General features: G+C 36.3%; 1 protein-coding gene across 3 annotated transcripts in view; it reads right to left on the bottom strand.

Annotated features, from left to right (window-relative positions):
• SNURF (SNRPN upstream open reading frame) overlaps nucleotides 1–19,796 on the bottom strand; it is a 28,008-nt gene that overhangs the window by 3,817 nt on the left and 4,395 nt on the right. Inside the window, exons 2-3 of one of the 3 annotated variants that reach the window (XM_064296184.1) lie at nucleotides 15,546–15,656; nucleotides 13,180–13,346 (exon numbers count right to left, since the gene is read on the bottom strand). In XM_064296184.1, coding sequence (XP_064152254.1) covers nucleotides 13,241–13,346; nucleotides 15,546–15,656 — 217 coding nt within the window. In that variant the 3' untranslated portion in view covers nucleotides 13,180–13,240. The remainder of the gene's footprint in view (nucleotides 1–13,179; nucleotides 13,347–15,545; nucleotides 15,657–19,796) is intronic. The other 2 variants (XM_064296186.1, XM_064296185.1) reach the window with 2 other exon arrangements.

Genomic DNA, 19,796 nt, shown 5'->3' with positions numbered 1-19,796 from the left:
AATACCTTTATTCAACAACAAAAATGGTGACGATACATGTGGACCTCACTGAATGGAATACTCAGAAATCAAATTGACCGTATCTGTGGAGAGAGACAATGGAAAGTCCAATATCAGTCAGAAGAAGGCTAGGGGCCAAATGCAGAACAGATCACCAATTGCTCATATGCAAGCTCAAGCTGAAGCTGAAGACAGTTAAAACAATTCCACAAGAGCCAAAGAACAACCTTGAGTATATCCCATCTGAATTTGGAGACCATCTCTAGAATAGATTTGACACAGTGAATACTAATGATCAAAGGCCAGACGAATTATGAGATGACATCAAGGACATCATACATGAAGAATGCAAAAGGTCATTAAAAACACAGGCAAGAAAGAAAGAATAAAAATGGATGTCAGAAGATGACTCTGAAGCTTGCTTCTGAACATAGGGCAGCTAAAGCAAATGGAAGAAATGATGAAGTAAAAGAAGATTTCAAAGGGCAGCTTGAGAAGACAAAGTAAAGTCCTGTAGTGAAATGTCCACAGACCTGGAACTAGAAAACCGAAAGGGAAGAACACACTTGGCATTTTTCAAGCTGAAAGAACTGAAGAAAAAATTCAAGCCTCAGAGCTGCAATACTGAAGCATGGTCTATGGGCAAAATATTGAATGATGCAGGAAGAATCGAAAGAATACAGAGTTACCACACCAAAAAGAACTGGTTGATGTTCAACGATTTCAGGAGGGAGGATATGATCAAGAACCAACAGTAGTGAAGGAAGAAGTCCAAGCTGCACTGAAGGCACTGGTGAAAAACACCACCTCAGGAATTAACTGAATACCAATTGAGATGTTTCAACAACCAGACACAGCGCTGGAGGTTCTCACTTGTGTATGACAAGAAATTTGTAAGACAGCTACCTGGCCAACTGACTGGATGACCTCCATATTTGTGCTCATTCCAAAGAAAGGTGATCCAACAGAAGGTGGAAAATATCGAACAGTATCATTAATATCACACACAAGTAAAACTTTGCTGAAGATCTTTCAAAAAACAGTTACGGCAGTACATTGACATGGAACGGCCAGAAAGTCAAGCTGGGTTCAGACAAGGACATGGAAGAAGAGATATCATGCTGATGTCAGACGGATCTTGGCTGAAAGCAGAGGATACCAGAAGATGGTTTACCTGTGTTTTACTGACTATAAAAGGCATTCAACTGTGTGAATCATAACAAATTATGGATAACATTGAGAAGAATGGGAATCCTAGGAAGCTTAATTGTGCTCCTGCAGAATCTGTACACAGACCCAGGGGCAACCATTCGAACAGAATAAGAGTATACCACGTAAAGTCAGAAATGGTGTGTGTCAGGGTTGTATCCTTTCACTATATTTATTCAATCTGTATGCTGAGCAATTAATCCAAGCAACTGGATTATATAAAGAAGAATGCTGCATCAGTGTTGGAAGAAGGCTCATTAACAACCTGCATTACGCAGGTGACACAACATTGCTCGCTGAAAGTGAAGAGGACTTGAACCACTTACTGATGAGGATCAAACACTATAGCCTTCAGCATTGATTGCATCTCAACATAAAGAAAACAAAAATCCTCACAAGTTGACCAATAAGGAACATCATGATAAATGGAAAAAAGACTGAAGTTGTCAAGGATTTCATTTTACTTGTATCCATAATCAACGCCCATGGAAGCAGCAGTCAATAAATGAAACAATCCATTGCACTGGGCAATCTCCTGCAAAAGGCCCCTTTTCAAAGTGTTAAAAAGCAAAAATGTAACTGAGGAGTAAGGTGCACCTGACCCAAGCCCAAGCCATGATACTTTGAACTCCCTCATATGCATGTGAAAGCTGACAACAAATAAGGAAAACCAAGGAAAAATTGATGCCTCTGAAGTTTGGTGATGGCAAAGAATACTGAATACACCACGAACGTCCAGAAAAACTAGTCAGTCTGTGTTGGAAGAGTACACCCAGAGGGCTCCTCGGATGTGAGGATGGGAAGACTTCCTTTCACGTTCTTTGGACATGTTATCAGGAGGGACCAGTCCCTGGAGAAGGACACCATGCCTGGTTAAGGTAGAGAGTCAGCAAAAAAAGAAGATGGACTGACAGTGGCTGTAACAATGGGCTCAAACATAGTAATGATTGTGACATAGGGTCATTCTGAGTCATAACCAACCTGACAGCACCTAACAACATCATCCTGTGTTTCTCCTTTCTGTGCTTCTCTGCTGTACTTTAATTTTTCGATGTCCTGAGGAGTTCCAATTGACAGGGGTAGAGAGGTAACAGCTCCTGCCTGTTTTGTAAGGTTACTGACCTCTACCTTTCAAGTACACTATTAAGAACCCCAAAGGCAGTATTTATTTGAACTCTTGATTCTTAGGAATGTTAATTCACAATGGGAAGGTGGCAGCCCCGGGCTGTCTTGTACTTTGGTTCCCATAACGTAGCATTACCTGACTGGGGACCCTTTTATGTCAGTAGCCACTTTGAGAATCTTTTGAACTTTCTGCTCATTTTCTCTTTTGCTTTTTCACTCGCGCATGGGGTTCAATAGTTTTTATTGAACTGCATGCCTATTTTGATGAGTTAATTTGTTTGTTTATAAGCAATTTCAATTGGTTAAATTCTTGTTGAGGCTTGAATTCCCTTATTTATAACAGGTAGTCTATGTAATAATCAGGCAAAGGAAGCCTCTTAAAAGCAAAAGATCTAATTTGAACCATAAAGATACAAAAAAAAAAAAAAAATTCTCATGAGACTGGGAATCAATTACAGCTTTCTAGGTCTCCAACACTAAACACCCAGTGCAAAGAAAGAAAGAAGAAAGTAGAATACCCTCCCAAACAGCTATATGTTAAAGCAACCTTAAAAAGACTCTAACAGGCCTACTCTGGAATTCTTTAACAACTATAAGCTAAAAATGAGGCGCTGACCATGCTTGCTGCATTTGACATGGTGGGGCCAACTCCATAAATAACTCAATGCTCTGCAAACTTTCCCCAAAGTTTCTGATCTTCAAAATTAATTACCAGGTAGCTGAATAAGCTGCTTCTCCAAAATTTGTTTATTGATGACTCTAATTTCTACAAATTAATTTTAAAAAGACTTTGAAAACATCTTTAAATGAGCCTAGACTTCCCCTCTACCAGGATGCTGAATTAAAGTTCATGTTTAAAAAGAACTATAAGCTGAATATACTTAGAAGTAATTTAGAAACTCAGTGATCATTTAAAGAAAATGCATTCCCATCTTGTGTTAACTTTTCTCTCCTTTGAGGAACTTTTGTTTAATACTAAGAAACTAAATTATTTACATTGTATAATATTAAAGAAGCCTGGGTCTGGTGTTGGCCAGAAAATTTACATAGTTTTTCTGTTTCATTTTGTGTTGAGAACTTGCCTCTAATATTATGTTTACATTTCTGTCATTCATCAACTTGAAAGCCATGTCTGGTACTTACTGCTTTTCAAGAGGCTGTCTTTTCTTTTCTGCTCCTGAGTGTTTGATAATTACTCTGGAAAAACTTCGCTATAAGTTAATATATTTAAAAAGTACAATATAAAAGAATGAATGGTTTATTTTAACTGAGGTAATGGGCCTTAAAAAGAAACAAATAATTCTTGTTTTTTTAAAGGAGCCTGTAATATACAGAAAATAAGGTTATTAACATATAATTTGTTTTACCTCCAGATGGTATTAAATATTTCTTCAAAGAACTTACTCATTGGTTTAATGATAAGTAAAAAAAAAAAAAAATTTTTTTTTTTTTTGTAAGTGCTCATAAATTAAACAGTCCTAAATGCTGGTGGCGTAGTGGTTAACAGTTTGACTTCTAATCAAAAGGTCAGCAGCTGGGATCCACCAGGTGCTTCTTGGAAACCCTATGGGGCAGTTATACTCTGTCCTGTAGGGTCACTATGAGTTGGAATCGACTCTACAAGGGGTTTGGTTTGTTTTTTTGGACTATTCCCAGGAATTAATAAAAGTAAATTCATTCAAGTTTTTACATTTCATAAAATGTCAGCTTAAAATAGTTTCCAAGATGAGAAAGAAGAATTTAAAAAGGTTATATAGACATTAGTAGAAAGTCAGACGGAAGTTAAATAGAAAGTTAAAGATAAAGATACTAAAGAAGGAAGGCTAAACTTATGCCACAGCGAACAGGTATGTGTACGTATGTTTGGGTCAAACAATAAATGTGTTTGCCACTAAGGATTACACTATAAGAAACATAACAAAGACAAGGATTTGGAAAGTATGGTAAAGATTTTGTTTTTAATATAATCAAAGTTCTTGTTTATTGTAACTAAAAGTTTAATGGGTTAATTCATAAAAAAAAAAATTCTAAGAATGTTATCAAATAACATACACAAAGAAATGGGTTTCTAGCTGTTAAAATAACAGTTTTTTCTTTAATTACTAAGTAAAAAAGTTAATTTATTTTTATGTAATCTGCCTTGAAAACCAGTGTTCATTTTCTCATTAAAATAAAACTCCTGAGTTAAAACCAAGCTATGTAGTTAAAAAAAAAAAAAAACTAAGGTTTACATATTCAAAATCATTGCTTTAAATAACTTAAATATTGTTTTTCAGTAATCTATACACTCCTGACAATTCTGAAACTTTGTAAAGCCACAAAAGATTTGTTTCTCTTTTATTAAAAAAAATACAAAAATTTTATTTAATATGGTTACATAAACATGTTGTCAAAGCTGAAGTGCCAAATTTTCTGAGTTAAAACTTGTGTGTCAGCAGTATTTGCATGATACTAAAGAAACACATGATATTATGTCATAATTTTATTATTTCAATTACTAACTTGGTTGCAACTTTATTTCTTTTTAAATCTAGCATCACCAAGCCAATGGTTTAACTGGGGAAATTCACATGGTTTCAGATATTTAAGACTTCGTAATCTTGGTATATTTTTGATGTGTTCTGACCATATGGTATTATGTCTCAAAATCGTGTTTTATCTGAAGCTCTTTGAAGACAATGTTTTAAAAGTATTTTTGGTCTACATTGTCTTTATTTGGCTTTGCATTACTTTTGTAATTCCCATCAACTCTTCCACATTTTAATAGTATTATTTTAAGGTAATCAGGGCCATATTAAGTTTTGCTGTCCACAGATAGGTTTTATTCTACTGCCTTGCTAAAAACACTTGAAAACATTTCAGCCAAAAAAGGACAATATTGAACTTACAAAAATGACTATAATATTTCAGACACGGATACTTTGGACTAAATCAAGATTTTTAGAACTTCTGTGTAGAAAGTAACAAAGGTTCTAAAGTTACTGCTAATCCAGAATGACATGGAACCAGGACTAACTACATGGAACTATGTAAACTAGAATAATTACCATAAGGTTTTATGAGAGTATTGCTAATGCTCAATGTTCTGATTTTTTAGATGTAAGAAACCATTTTCATTTTCCTTGCCTTCTCATAGCAACACTATAGGAGAGAGGAGAACTACCCCATAGGGTTTCCAAGGAGCAGCTGATAGATTTGAACTGCTGAGCTTTTGGTTAGCAGCCAAACTTTTAATCACTGTACCACCAGGGCTCCTCTTTTAATATAAGAATTAGTTATTTCAGTAACTAATAACATTAAGTTGCTTACAGAGTATCCTATAAGTTAAAAGATGCAATAAACATATGTTAAAGTTAAAATTAAGTATATTCCGAATACTTTAAAGGATTCCACCTGTGGACTCCAAGAAATGAATACTGAAATAACTACAGAAAAGTAGTTCTTAGTTCAAACCAAACAGCCCTCTCTTATTTTACCTATACCAGCTCTAATATTGTTAAACATTGTCAATATTTAACCCAATACTCTAATAATGTTTTCACAGGATAAAAGAGCTTTGATAATGAAAAACCAAAAATTCCAAAATCTGCCTGATATTGTTCCAAGGAATCATATATATCAGAAAAGACATTAGCTAAAAGATTCCCTGGAGTCTCACTGGAAAAGACTGTATGTAATACTCCTTACTAATCCTTATGCCCTGAAATTACAGAGAGTTAATACTTAGATGCACCTCTCCAAACCACCAAAGGGCTTAAACTGAAATTCAAATATTACAAGGATCAGAAACAAAGAACACCTGGCATAAACTGCTGATCCCATGATCTCCCAATCAAGTCTGTTATTTACCTGAACACCATTATCAAAATCTCAGACTCATGTAGACAATTTAAAACTACTGGATTGTGCCTTATATATAGTTTTTGTTTTTCTGCTTAATTGTGCTACATCTATTTAGTCTCCTTCCATGGTAACTTTTAAATAAAGGCCCTTGAACTAATTGTTCTCTGCTTGATACTTATGGCCTTTAAAGAAGCTTCATTTTATTGACTTAGACTCACAGAATGATAACGTACTTGTTTCATCAGTTAACAACTTAAGCTATTATTTGACTACTCATTTCTCACTCAAGCAGGCTGCTGAGATTCTTAGAATTTTATCTTTAACAACACTGATTATTTCTCATGAGATTAAATTTAGGTTGCCTTATCCCTATGTCAGAAAATTTCCCTCCATGGTGTTAGTTTTTTGTATCCTCACTGGAGATTATTGTCCCCTAATACTTACCTCTGAAGTTATTTTCTTATATAAACAGGAACTCATAAAGTGTTAATTTTAATTTTCTGCTTTCATGCTGGAATTATTAAATGTTGCATTAATGATTTTACTAATGATAAACACCATTGTTTTCTTGTTAAGAATAGCATACATGCCTTTAAATGAGGTAGGAGTTTATCTTGGAATTGATGTAATTTTTATGACCCTTGCCTTACTATATTATTTTTGACTAACATTTTTGCACTATAGAGCTTCCCTTAAGTACTCGGCTGGCTCTCACAGCCCCATTGAAACCTGATATGAGTATGCCTTTGTACAACTTAAGAAAAACATCCACAAAAAAGCTACTTGGCTTCATATGCCTGCTCCTGATGAAACTGAATCCTTTTTTACATTCTTAGCTGGCTACCAAAAAGAGCTGTATCCTAGGTCAGGTCACTCCTGTTTGCTGGAGTTATCATACCAGTTACAACAATAACTATAATTAGGCTCATTAAATGTTGTCTAAGGTGTACAATCTAAAGCAGCCACATGAACTATTAATCAAATGCCCATGCCATGCATGCATACAGAGGCTGTCCATCTCTGCAACAAACAGGCCACACACCCTGGAACAGCCATTTGAAACAGTCAAGTTGTTAACTCTAATGTGTCCCCACTCTTTACTAACCCTCCTCCAGGACATCACAGAACCAGAATATCAAGCTATGGCATAGTGAAGAGGTCTGATGGTAACAAACTACTGAAAAGAAAGCAGGTGGTGCCCAGCTACCAAAGAGTAGCATCCAAGGTCTGTCATAACCAGCAGCTGCTTAAGAACAGTAATGTTCGAAAAGCTGACTAAACTTGAGCAGCCACCAGAAGAACACAACTCGTCAAATCTATGCAGAAGAAACTTTCACTCAAAAGTGACTTCCTAGAAAGGTTAAAAAAAGTTTCTCTTAAGGAGGTGGCCTTGAACTTTAGGGACAATTCTTTCTCATGCTCTAAATTTAGCACACCATAATGATGGAACCCGCATGAAAGAAAGGAGATATTTCACTTTGTAGAATGTACATTAAATTTATCTCCACAACAAAGAAAAATGCTTTATTAGGGAAAAAAGGACAGGAAGAGCAAGGACATCACATTGCACTAGTAGATTAGCAGTCATGGTAAATCTCAGATCACAGGGCACATAACAACAAATGACTCTTAATTCAAGTCACCCCGGGGTCCATCAAAGCAGCAGTAGTTCTCAAGCTTTCGGGCTATGCAATATAATGAAGAAGCATTACTGATAAACATTTAAGTGAAATAAATAGAATATAAATTAGTTAACAGCACAACTACATTTTCAAAATAAAAGCAAACGGGTTAATGACTAAAAGAAAAGTCAGTCTAACGCTGTGGTCAAAATACAGGAATTGTAAATTCTTTTATTTCTTTCCCTAGTTTTCTCTGCTGTCGTGTGCTTTAGGCTTTTACCATGAAAAAAGGAAAGCTATCAGTGACTACAGTGTCTTAAAAAATCTACCCATCAAGCTGTACAGTTCACTTTGACATGATTTGCAGACCTGGCCCTTACTGAAAAAATGCATTCAGTCCTTTACTCCATAACATATATCTCAGATAACCACCATCTATAACTCCCTTCTTCACTACCTTCTACAACATCAACTCTCCTTTTAATTTGGATCTCTATGCAGAGGTTAGCCAACTTTTCACTTTCTCTATTAGAGGCAAGATGATATATATTGTTGGCCTTACCTGACATTTAATCTGTTGTAATTACTCAAATCTGCCATTGTGATGCCGAAGTAGCCAGAAACCCTACGTTTATGAAGCGCGTAGCTGTGCAAAGTTTTTAAAAACAGGCAGTAGGCCACAGTTTATTAATCCCTAGTCTAAAGTAATCCAAGGAACTAGTACTATTTAGGTAAAACTATTAGTTGACACTAGAATAGAACAGGATATAATTAAATATAAGAAAATTAGATGGTTCTACTTGTACACAATAACAAATGATTTAAATAATACTTAAGAATTTTTAAAAGAATATGTGATTAATGAGTCCAGAAATATACCCACACATCTATGGTCGACTGATTTTGACAAGGGTGCTAAGTCCATTCAATGATGAAAGAAGAGTCTCTTCAATAAATAGAGCTGGGAAAATTAGATTTCCAAATGTAGAAAAATGAAACAGGATCCATGCCTCATACCATTTCAAAACAGATTAAGGACCTAAATGTGAAAGCTAACACCATAAATTCCAAGAAGAAACAGCAGGGGCAGTGTTGTCAGGCCTAACTTTTAACAATGGATTATCTAATATAATAACAAAACTACAAACAACAAAAGACAATATGAGTAAATGGGATCTCATAATAAATTTGTTCATCAAAAGACTTTACCCCAAAACTGAAAAGACAAGCTACCGACTAGGAGAATATATCTTGGGAAACCATATATCCAACAAGAATTTAAGAACCAAAATATATGAATACCTTCAACAACTTAACAACAAAAAGGCAAATAACCCAATCATAAAATGGGCAAAAGACTTGAGTACACAATTTCATCAAAGAGGACATTCAAATGGCCGCCAAACACATGAAGAGATGTTCAGAGTCATTAGCCATCAGAGATGCAAATCGAAACCACAATGAAATACCATTTCACTTCACTAGGGTGGCTAACATAAAAAAAAAAAAAAAAACACTTTTAAAACTCTGAATATAACGAATGTCGGTGAGGATGTGGGGAAACAGGAACCCTTACCCATTGCTATTGGGAATGCAAATTAGTACAGCCACTGTGGAAAACAGTGTGGCAGTTTCTCAACAAATTAAATAACTACCATGTGACCCAGCAATTCCACTCCTAGGTACTTCACCAAAAGACTTGAAAGCAGAGACTCAAAGAGAGGCTTATACAACACCAATGTTCATTGCAGCAGTAGTCACAATAGCCAAAAAGTAGAAACAACCTAAATGCCCACCAACAGATGAATGGGTAACAAAATGTGGTACATACATACAACGGAATACTACTCAGCCAGTAGGAGGAATGAAGTACTGATACATCCAACAATACGATAGAGCTGGGAGCCATTACGCTGAGTGAAATAAGTCAATCATAAAGAGACAAATATTGTGGGACTTCACTTATATAAAAAACAAGACAAGGCAAATATATAGAGAACAAAGTCTGTCAGTGGTTACCACGAGCAGGAAGGAGGGGAAAGGCGAATTCACGGTGATGGATGTATCACATGGATTAAGGGTAGAGATGCAGAGTCAATTAGTGTAATTATTGTCAATAAGCTGTACATCTGTAAAAAGCTGAATTGGCAAAAGTTGTGCTATAGACATATTTAGAACCACCACCTCCCCCCTCCACCCCCCAGAAAAAAAGTAGTTGCTGAGGCTGCTTATGTACAACCAAAAATTTCATACGATCTGGTTCCTTGGTTTGGAGGTTTAGGGTGGTGGTTTCATGGAACATCCCAGTTAATTTGGCTAATAACATGTTTAGTGCTTCTGTTCTACCTCCTAGCCTGTTGTGTACTGTCTGGGGTCTTAAAAGCTTACAAGCAGACATCCAAGGCACACTAGTTTATCTCTATTCACCTGAAGCAACAGAGGAAGAACAAGAGTTAGGAAATGGAGGAGGATATGGAATGTGTGGCTAACTGCCTCTGTGAACAATTTCCTCCTTTGCCATGAGACCAGAAGAATTTGATGGTGCCCTGCTACCATTACTCAATGTTTTGATCAATGGTTTTATTTAAGAATCCTGAGCAAAAGGGGAAAAATGCAGAACAGAATTTCACATTCTCATGGACTCCAGACTTCCTGAGCCATGAACGTCAGATGAACCCCTGAAACTAGTGACCTGAGATAATCTCCAACTCAAACGTTAAACCAAAAAAATGTCCCCTGATGTCTTAAAACAAAAAATATTTTACCTTAAGCAGTAAAAAAAAATATATGCATTTTTATGCTCTCTTAAGAACTACTATAGGGAATCAAATTGACAACAGCCAAATTTCAAACATTAGATAGGAATATTAGGAGACAGTGAGTTTATGCTCATGATAGAGGAACAACTCAGAAAAGGAAGGTGAAAATGGTTGCACAGCTCCAAAAATGTAATCAGTGCCACTAAATGGTACATGCAGAAACTGTTGAATTCGCGTATGTTCTGCTGTACATATTCTCAGCAACAAAGTAGCTGAATTTTTTTTTAAAGCTAGGAGGTGGGCATCCAAAGTACAATTAGTCCCATTAGCCTGAAGCAACACAGAAAAAAGGAGAATAGCAATAGGAGGAAAAAATGGAATGTGTGGCTAATTGTCTCCTTTGCCATGAGACCAGAAGAAATGCATAGTGCCCAGCTACCACTACTGAACATTTTGATCAAAAATTCTATAGATAAATCCTGATCAAAAGGAGAAAATGCAGAACAGAATTTCAAATTCTCAAAGAATCCAGAATTTTCTAGAACCATGGAGGCTGGATGAACTCCTGACACTACTGCACTGAGATAATCTTTAAACCTTAAACCAAAAATATCCTCTAAAGTCTTCTTAAAACCAAACAATAGCTTAGCTTAACTAGGAAAGAATGCCTGTCTTGAGCATTGTGCTCTTTTAAGAACTATTTACGTGCCAAGAAATTGACAACAGCAACTCCAGGGACTAGATAGAAAATGCAGGAGACACTGAATTTATGTTAATAGGGAAGAAAAATTCAGAAAAGAAGGGTGCAAATGGCTGCACAACTTGAATATCATCACTGTCACTGAATTCCAAATGTAGAAATGGCCGCATTGGTGTATGTTCTGCTGTATATATTCTCAGGAACAACAAAAAATTATTTTTTAAAAATATATACACACACACACACACACACACACGTATATACGAACTACTGGCACAAATGGCTAAGCACTGGACTACTAACCAAAAGGCTGGCAGTTCAAACACACCCCAAGGCACTCCTGAAGACAAGCCTAGTGATCTGCGACCAAAAACTCACACCCTTGAAAACCCTATGGGGCAGTTTTGCTCTGTACACACAGGGTCACCATCAACAGGAGCTGACAGAAACTGACAGTGACAAAGTGTACTACGCTAGGGATTGAAAAAATTCCTGGGCTAAAAAAAATCAACCATGAACCTAACTGACTGCAAAATGCCCTTACTCTGGGGGATAGCTCAGATGAATGATCAGATTCCACTACTTCTTTCAATTAAATCCATGCAATAACTGAAGAACACTGGAATGAATAGTGGAGGGTTTTTTTCTCTCAGAAAATTATCTCTTAAGCTATAGAAATGACAGTGGCGTCCAGAAACAGGCCCAATTAATTCAAGTTGATAAAATGAATTATCAAGTATTATTTCAAAAACAAACTATCAGGTATTATTTCAAATATATAAACAAAAAAATCTTTAAAAAACAAGTCACATAAATTACCCTCTTCTCTCATCTTATTTTTTTTTAAAGATATATATTAAGCCCTTTGGACTAAAGCCATTCTAATCTTAAAATACCAGGAATCACAAAGGAAAAAGATACTTTACTAAATCAAAATCTCAACTACCAAATAGCTTTCTCCTAAAAATGTAAGCATCGAACATAAAGACATACTGTAAATAAATCTGTATCACATGGAAAAATAGTGGATAATAATCTTTATTACATTCTATGTTGATTCAGACACAAAATACACTGGTAAAAATGGAAAGTGAGAAAACACACAAAAAAAGATTAGTAAACAAGCATGGGAAAATATTTAGCTTCTCTACAATTCATTGCTAATCAACGTGAAGTATAGCGATAATTCAAAAGGTATAAACGATATTGGTAGTCTCATAATTTTAAGGCAATGAAGACACAATACTTTGTAATATAATTTGGAAAATGTACCTGAAGCTCATCCTCCTTGATGCGATTTATTTTCATATCTGCATATCTGAGGAAACGAGTCTATCTAAAGGTTTATACGAAGCTATTCACTGAAGCTTTATTCAAACTACCAGCAGAAAAAATTAAGTATCCCACAAAAAGATATTGGACAACATTTACTAGCAGAATATTCAGCAGCTATGTATAATTATTTTTCAAGTAATGTTAAGCTAAAAATTAATGCAAAACAAAATATGAATGAAACTACCTTAAAAACATGCCTACAAAGATGTCAGTTCCTGGGTGGTGCAAATGGTTAACAGCTACTAACTAAAAGGCTGGAGGTTCGAGTTTACCCAGAGGTGACACAGAATAAAGACATGGCAATCCACTTTTGAAAAATCAGCCACCGAACACCCTGCGGCACACAGTTCTATTCTGACACACCTGGGACTCACCGTGAGTCGGAATCGACCCAACGGCAACTAGTTACATTTTGATTAGAAGGCAATATACACATTACAAAAGTGTCAGGGAAGGATACTGCTTTTACTTTTTTAACTTTCTGAAATCTTGTTATGTGAAATTTCTAAGGTAAAATTTTTTCTGTAAACCTGTTCCAGAAAATTAAATGATCCAAATACCCTATTCTTTGGTGATTTCTTTGTACCTGGTCGTTACTTCATCAGCTCTAACCTGGCTCTCTGCTGCAGTCAGGCTCCAGCGCCACTTTAACCGCCTCTTGGGGTCTCGGCCAAGAAGGCCTGCCTCAGGTCGGCCTGGAAGTCCACCACAGGCACTGGCTGCTGCTGGGGTCGCCTCGGGTACAGCTGACACCTGTCGGGAGAAGGGGACACAGACTCATAAAGGATAAGGAAACACATATCTACATAGATGATTACGTGGGAAAAAAAGTGAAGACCCTTACAACATTTAAGAAGATCTTTCTTTAGGGTGAAAGCATGTCATAACCTCATGAAAAAGCTGTAAAACAGGACAAAGGAGCATCTCTGCACACGAAGAAGTATAAGGAACTGGAGGGTACTTACCAAGACTGGGGATACGTCCAAGGAACTAGAAAACAAAAAGCTGCTTTTGGTTTAAAAAGCCCTACAGAAACATGATCAGGACCACATTTACCACTTACTTGCCAATCACTCTATCTGGAAACAATCCTTTGAGGGGCAGGTAGCACTTCCTAAAGCATTTTTAGTGAGCCATTAAGGCTGTCATCCATGACTTCTTCAAACAGACCTGCTAGAGTCATGGTTATTTAAGGGCTCTCAAATTATTTTTATCTATTCCAGAGAAAAGCCATCAACACACCCATATGGATTAGTAACCCAGCTACAAATCTGATCACAGGGAGGAGGAACCAATGTAGGAAGTGATAAAGTTTGCTAGATAACAAGATGAGCCTGAAAAAAAAAATTCATCAGCAAGACCACACTTCAGCCTTTTAACCTCTCTCTGATTCTCCAAATGTCTTTTATCAAATTTCTGAAAGGGCAGAAAAGGCTAATACTTGTAAACAAACAAACAAAAAATCATAGTAAGTATTGAAAATTTATCTAACAAGATTTTTAATATTTGTATTTCTAGAAGTCAGAAAGAAACTAAAGACACCAAAAAAGGCAAACGTGATGAAAACAATTTAATGCACTCAATTAAATCTACAAGAAAACATCTGGGAATGTATCAAGATGTGGAGATGCAGCCACAACAAATCAAAACCACCATAACCAGTGGGACTATGACTGAGTGTAGTCATTTTTCCCGAGGTTGAAAAAAATTGGCTTTTTGTTGTTGATCTTTTTCTTCTAGTCCCCACCATCTGTGGGGGAAAGGGAAGGTAATTTATCCTTCTTAATGTCCTTGTCATTCAAGTGTGAAATGTAGGCAAGAAACCCCACAAGTCCTCCTATGGTAGAATAATTTGTATCTCTAAGTGCAGATGGAAACCCTGGTAGCTAAGGCTGCTAATCAAAAAGTTGGCAGTTCAAATCCACCAGGTGCTCCCTGGAAAGTCTATGGGGCAGTCAGGGTTATTATGAGTCGGAGTCAACTCAAGGGCAATGGGCTTCATGGGCTTCGAGTGCAGATAGGAGCCCTAGTGGCACAGCAGTTAAAGTGCCTGGCTGCTAACCTAAAGGTCAGCAGTTTGAACCCACCAGCCAGTCCACGGAAAAAAGACATGGCAGTCTGCTTCCTTAAAGATTTACACCTTGGAAACCCTATGGGGCAGCTCTACTCTGTCCTATATGGTCACTATGAGACAGAATTGACTGGAGGGCACCACATAAGTGCAGATAATGAACTACTTAAACTTCTTGGGGAAAGTACTAGTCACGTAATTAACTCAACTCTGGGAACCAATAAAGTACACTGAAACACATTCTTTCCTTTTAAACACAGTAATCTCCAAGTATATCAAAGTTAACATGTGGAATTTTTACTAGCTAAGGCTGTGCTTTTTCTTCAGGGGCCCAGGCATTCGTAGGTGGCTCTACAAAGCATGAATGGACCTTCAAGTTGTGGCAAGAGGTCCCCAACAGAGAGAAACAAACACAAACGTACTTTAAATGTTCAACTTAAGAAATATACTAACCAAAAAAAAGGAAAAATCAAACCTAATTACTGCCAAGCAAGAATGAATATGTAAGTTAACGTCACTTCAATGTATAGAGCATTTAGCAGGCACAGGCAGTGATTTAACGACATAACCAATAAAGCAGAAATTAATTCAACTATACTTTTGTTGAAGGATAAGTATACAATGTTACAAATATAGAACCCACCTAATACATACATGGTGAAACAAAGTAAATGCATTATACTAAAGTCTTAACAGGGCTTGAGTTAGGTCAGGACAACACAATGAAGAATGTCACTGCTTTTTTCCCAATATCTCCTGTATTAGGTCCATGTGCTTCTTCCATTAATTAAATTCATTTTAATCCCATAAATCAATGATACTTTGCTCCAACATGAAACAGGATTCCGACCCGAATTAGTCCCCAGCCAGGCTTTACTCACTCTTGGTTGTTCAGCGAGGCTGTCCTTCTGCGCTTGACTTGGACTTCCACCTCAGGCACCTGCTGTTCTGTGGTTCGTCTCAGATGTAAGCGGTCCCTGAGATAGAAAAAACTGGATTTGTTTGAATAAATTTATCAATTTACGAAACCACCGTGTATTTCAAGGTTGTATTTAGAACTAAATTTAATATGCTAGAATTTTAAGTGTCCACAATCTAATTAAACATGACAAAATTCAAATATTAGTAGGTCTTCATCCTCCAAAGTCAGGGCCTGTCCTTAGCTACTTTCTTTCTCCCTTTAGAAAGCCCCTTCACATCACAAAATCTGGTGGAAAAAACGTCATGAAACAAAGCAAATGTAGGGTGGCACAGTGCTTAATAACTTGGCTGTTAATAAAAAGGTGAGAAATTCGAATCCACCAGCCACTCCTTGGAACCCCTATGGGGCAGATTTACTCTATCCTGTAGAATCACTGTGAATCAGAATCAACTAGACAGCAAAGGATTTGGTTTTGTTTTTCTATGTCTATTCACATATTAACATACACATATGCAAATATACATACTCACAAATACACCCCCCACCTTCACCCACCCAATTCCTCCAAATAACCAGCAAAGCTTTTTTCCAAAGATTATTTAGAAAAACATTGGTAGAGCATTAAGTTTAAATTACAAAATACCTACTAAGCAACCTCCTATCCAAATACTGTCAGAATCTGCAAAAGAAAACGAGCTCCTTAAGCAAATAACCCACATAACTACTAACATATTATGCTCTTCCGAAGCGTTCACAAAATGGCCGCTCAAGGTGACTGCATAAAACATTCCATACTTCTGCCATGTTAGGAACTACAGGAACTATTCGTAAAACTTCAATTTTTAAAAGCTAAATTATAAAGAACAGAAGAAGAGACATTTCACAAAGGGTGATGCAGTGAAACAATTCAAAGGGAGAATTCAAAGGACACATGCCAAAAGTGAATTCTCTGAACCCTAGCTATTTAAGAGATGTAAGTATATAAGTATTTCCTGTATATACACAGATACATATACACACACATACATATATAATGCAACCCCTACTCCCATTGCTGTAGGCTCGACTCTGACGATAATGACACTATTGGACAGAGGAGAACTGCCCCAAGGGTTTCCAAGGAGGCGGCTGGTAGATTTGAACTGCCCATCTTTTTGGTTAGTAGTAACAATCAAATGACTTACCAACTGCATATGTTGTTTATTGCTTTAAGAACCTTGACTATTCTAATTAAGCAATAGAAAAAAACATAAAAATTCAAATATATTAGATTTCAACTGACAGAATTATATACACTGCTACTTTCTTGTCCTTGGATTAGGCAATGGTTTCTTATAGATATGACACCAATACTACAAGCAAAAGAAAAAACAGATAAACTGATAAGAACCTAATAAAGAGCCCTTACAACTAAATAAAAACACAAATAATCTAACTTAAAAGTGGGCAAAGCATTTGAATAGACAGTTCTCTGAACATATACAAATGGCCAATCAGCACGTGAAAAGATAGTAAACATCATTAGTCTTTAGGGAAATGCAAACCAAAAGTACAATGAGATGTTCCTTTCCATTCAACAAAACAAATTTAGAAAAACAACAACCACATGTGTTGATGAGAATGTGGGCGGACTGTAACTACCAAACTGCTGGTAGGAATGTAAGATGGTGCAGCTGCTTTGGAAAGTAATCCAGCAGTTCCTAAAAATGTTAATATGCAGTTAACATATAACCCAATAATTGCCAAAAGAAATGAACACACAAACTCGCACAAAAACATTCCTAGTAGTATTCACGTTAATAGTCAAAGAGTGGAAACAACCAAATCTCCATCAACTGAGAAACAAATAAATAAAATATGGTGTGGTATGGTATACCCAATACAACTGAATAGCACTCATTCATAACAAAAGAATGAAGTACTGATTCATGCTACCACATGGGTCAGTCTTGAAAACATTAGGCTAAGTAAAAGAAGCCAGACATAAAAGGTTACATAGTGTATAACTCCATTTACATGAAATGTTTAGGACAGGAAATTTCATAGAGGACAAAAAGTAGATTCATGGTGAGAATGTGGACTGAGTGTGCACGGTTCCCTTCTGGGATGTTGAAATGTTCTAGAATTAAGATAATGGTGATGTTTGCTCAATCTTGTGTACATAGTGAATTATATCAATAAAAATATTTCATACATTGCCACAGATAATCAAATGTTTCGACTGACAAAACAAACTACACTCTATCTCCAATTTATTGAATTAGAAAAGAGATTATCAGCACTCCCGCTTATCTTAAGATGACCAACAACCTGCCCTGACATAATTCTGACACTCAGAATGTAAGCTGGTGACGCTCTAAGACATCTTATCAAGATGAAGATGCAACAGCTGTGTGACAAGGACCCCCCACAGTACAATTTTCCCTACCAGACATCTTCATCTATACAGAAATCACAAAAATAAATAAATCACCAAAAAACAGATTTGAATTTTCCAGATAAAAGCTGCATTTCAGCTTTTATAAAACTTCTTTCAAAATGTGAGAACCAAACCTCTTGCTGAACATCAAAGTGAAGATACTTCCAACTTCCTGGAAGTGTACAAAAATCTGAACCTCATCAGTGGACTTCAGATACAGGAAATGTTCCTACAGTCTTCAAATCATTTTGTGGCTGGATATACAGCAACAAAAATGAAGACTGACAACAACATACAGAAATCTTAAAAAAAAAAAAAAAAAAAGGTGAGGGAGAATGGCGTTACAAAAAAAAAACTAAGGATTCTGACAAGATTAAAAACTGAGGTACTTTTGGGATAGAGGCCTCAATATGAATCTGACGGATTCTATGGACAATGGATCAAATAAAATGCAAAATCTCTAACAGCGCATAAAAATAGGAGTGCAGATAATTCTCAGCATAAATATAAGACAATACTTGTGAATATATAAAATATTTAAATTAAATAAAACCCACTCATAGCGACCCTAGAGGACAGAGTAGAACTGCCCATAGAGTTTCAAGGAGCGCCTGGCGGATTCGAACTGCCGACCTTTGGTTAGCAGCCATAGCACTTAACCACTACGCCACCAGGGTTTCCTTAAACGGTCATGTTTTTTACTTTAAATTTTTAAAATTACAAAAGCAAGCAATACTTCTGTTTTGGCCAGAATGTAGTGGGAGGGGGGGAGGGCAATGCAGACTTTTAAAAGTGTAAATTTATCCTTGAAAGGGCAATCAGAAATAAAAAAATCTTTAAATGTAAAATCTTTCACTCAGAAATTCTTAAAATTATCTTAAGAGAAATGTCATCCAAACTCAACTGCATATAATAACAAATAAAACTTGAAAAATGAACCTACCAAACACGTATCAATAACGTTTTCATGGAAAATTATGTAACTCAAAAAATAAACCATAAAACTAATAAAGGCAATGAGACAGAACTTATTTATTTATGAACACATAACCATGGATAAAATGAGCCCTGGTAGCAAAGTGGTTAAGCACTCTGCTGCTAACCGAAAGGTCCAAGGTTTGAACTCACCAATTGCTCTGGGGGAGAAAGATGTGGCAATCTGTTCCTGTAAAGATTACAGCCTTGGAAACCCTATAGGGTAGAGTTCTCTGCCTTACAGGGTGGCTATGGGCCAGAATCAACTGGATAGCAATGGGTTTGGGTTTTTGGTTTAACCATGAGTCATAAGTGAAGAAGTTGCATTATAAATATTATTTCTACCATAACAAAATAATGTTAATGAGTATTTTAATAAAAGCATAGGAAAATTCCTAGAATAATCCCTCTAAAACAGCCCTAGGTGGGCTGTTTCTGTGGGAAGCAAGGTCACTGCCTGCCTGATCTGGCACCTACATGGCACAGCCATTCATTCCACAAACTATTAAATCTGGTAATTATTTCCGGAAAAATGAGTTAACAGGAACTTTCCCTGTCTTCAAATATTTTAGTACTGTTTGAATGTATGACAAATAAAAGTATGTTCTATATATGTGAATATAAACATTAAGTAATATTACACATTTTCAAGGGGGTCTTTTTTTTTTCTAGTGTCCTAGTCACAAGGGTTATCTGGACCAAATGGATATCCACCCATAAAACCCCATTCCCTAGCAGTATTAATTCTCTCCAACCACTTCACCCTAGCCTGTCTTAAAATTAACTGCAACCACATCTGGAGCCCAGTATTATATT

This window comes from Loxodonta africana, chromosome 13, assembly GCF_030014295.1.
Source record: "Loxodonta africana isolate mLoxAfr1 chromosome 13, mLoxAfr1.hap2, whole genome shotgun sequence".
Classification (NCBI taxonomy): domain Eukaryota; kingdom Metazoa; phylum Chordata; class Mammalia; order Proboscidea; family Elephantidae; genus Loxodonta; species Loxodonta africana.
This window is presented reverse-complemented; position numbering and strand designations above follow the sequence as displayed.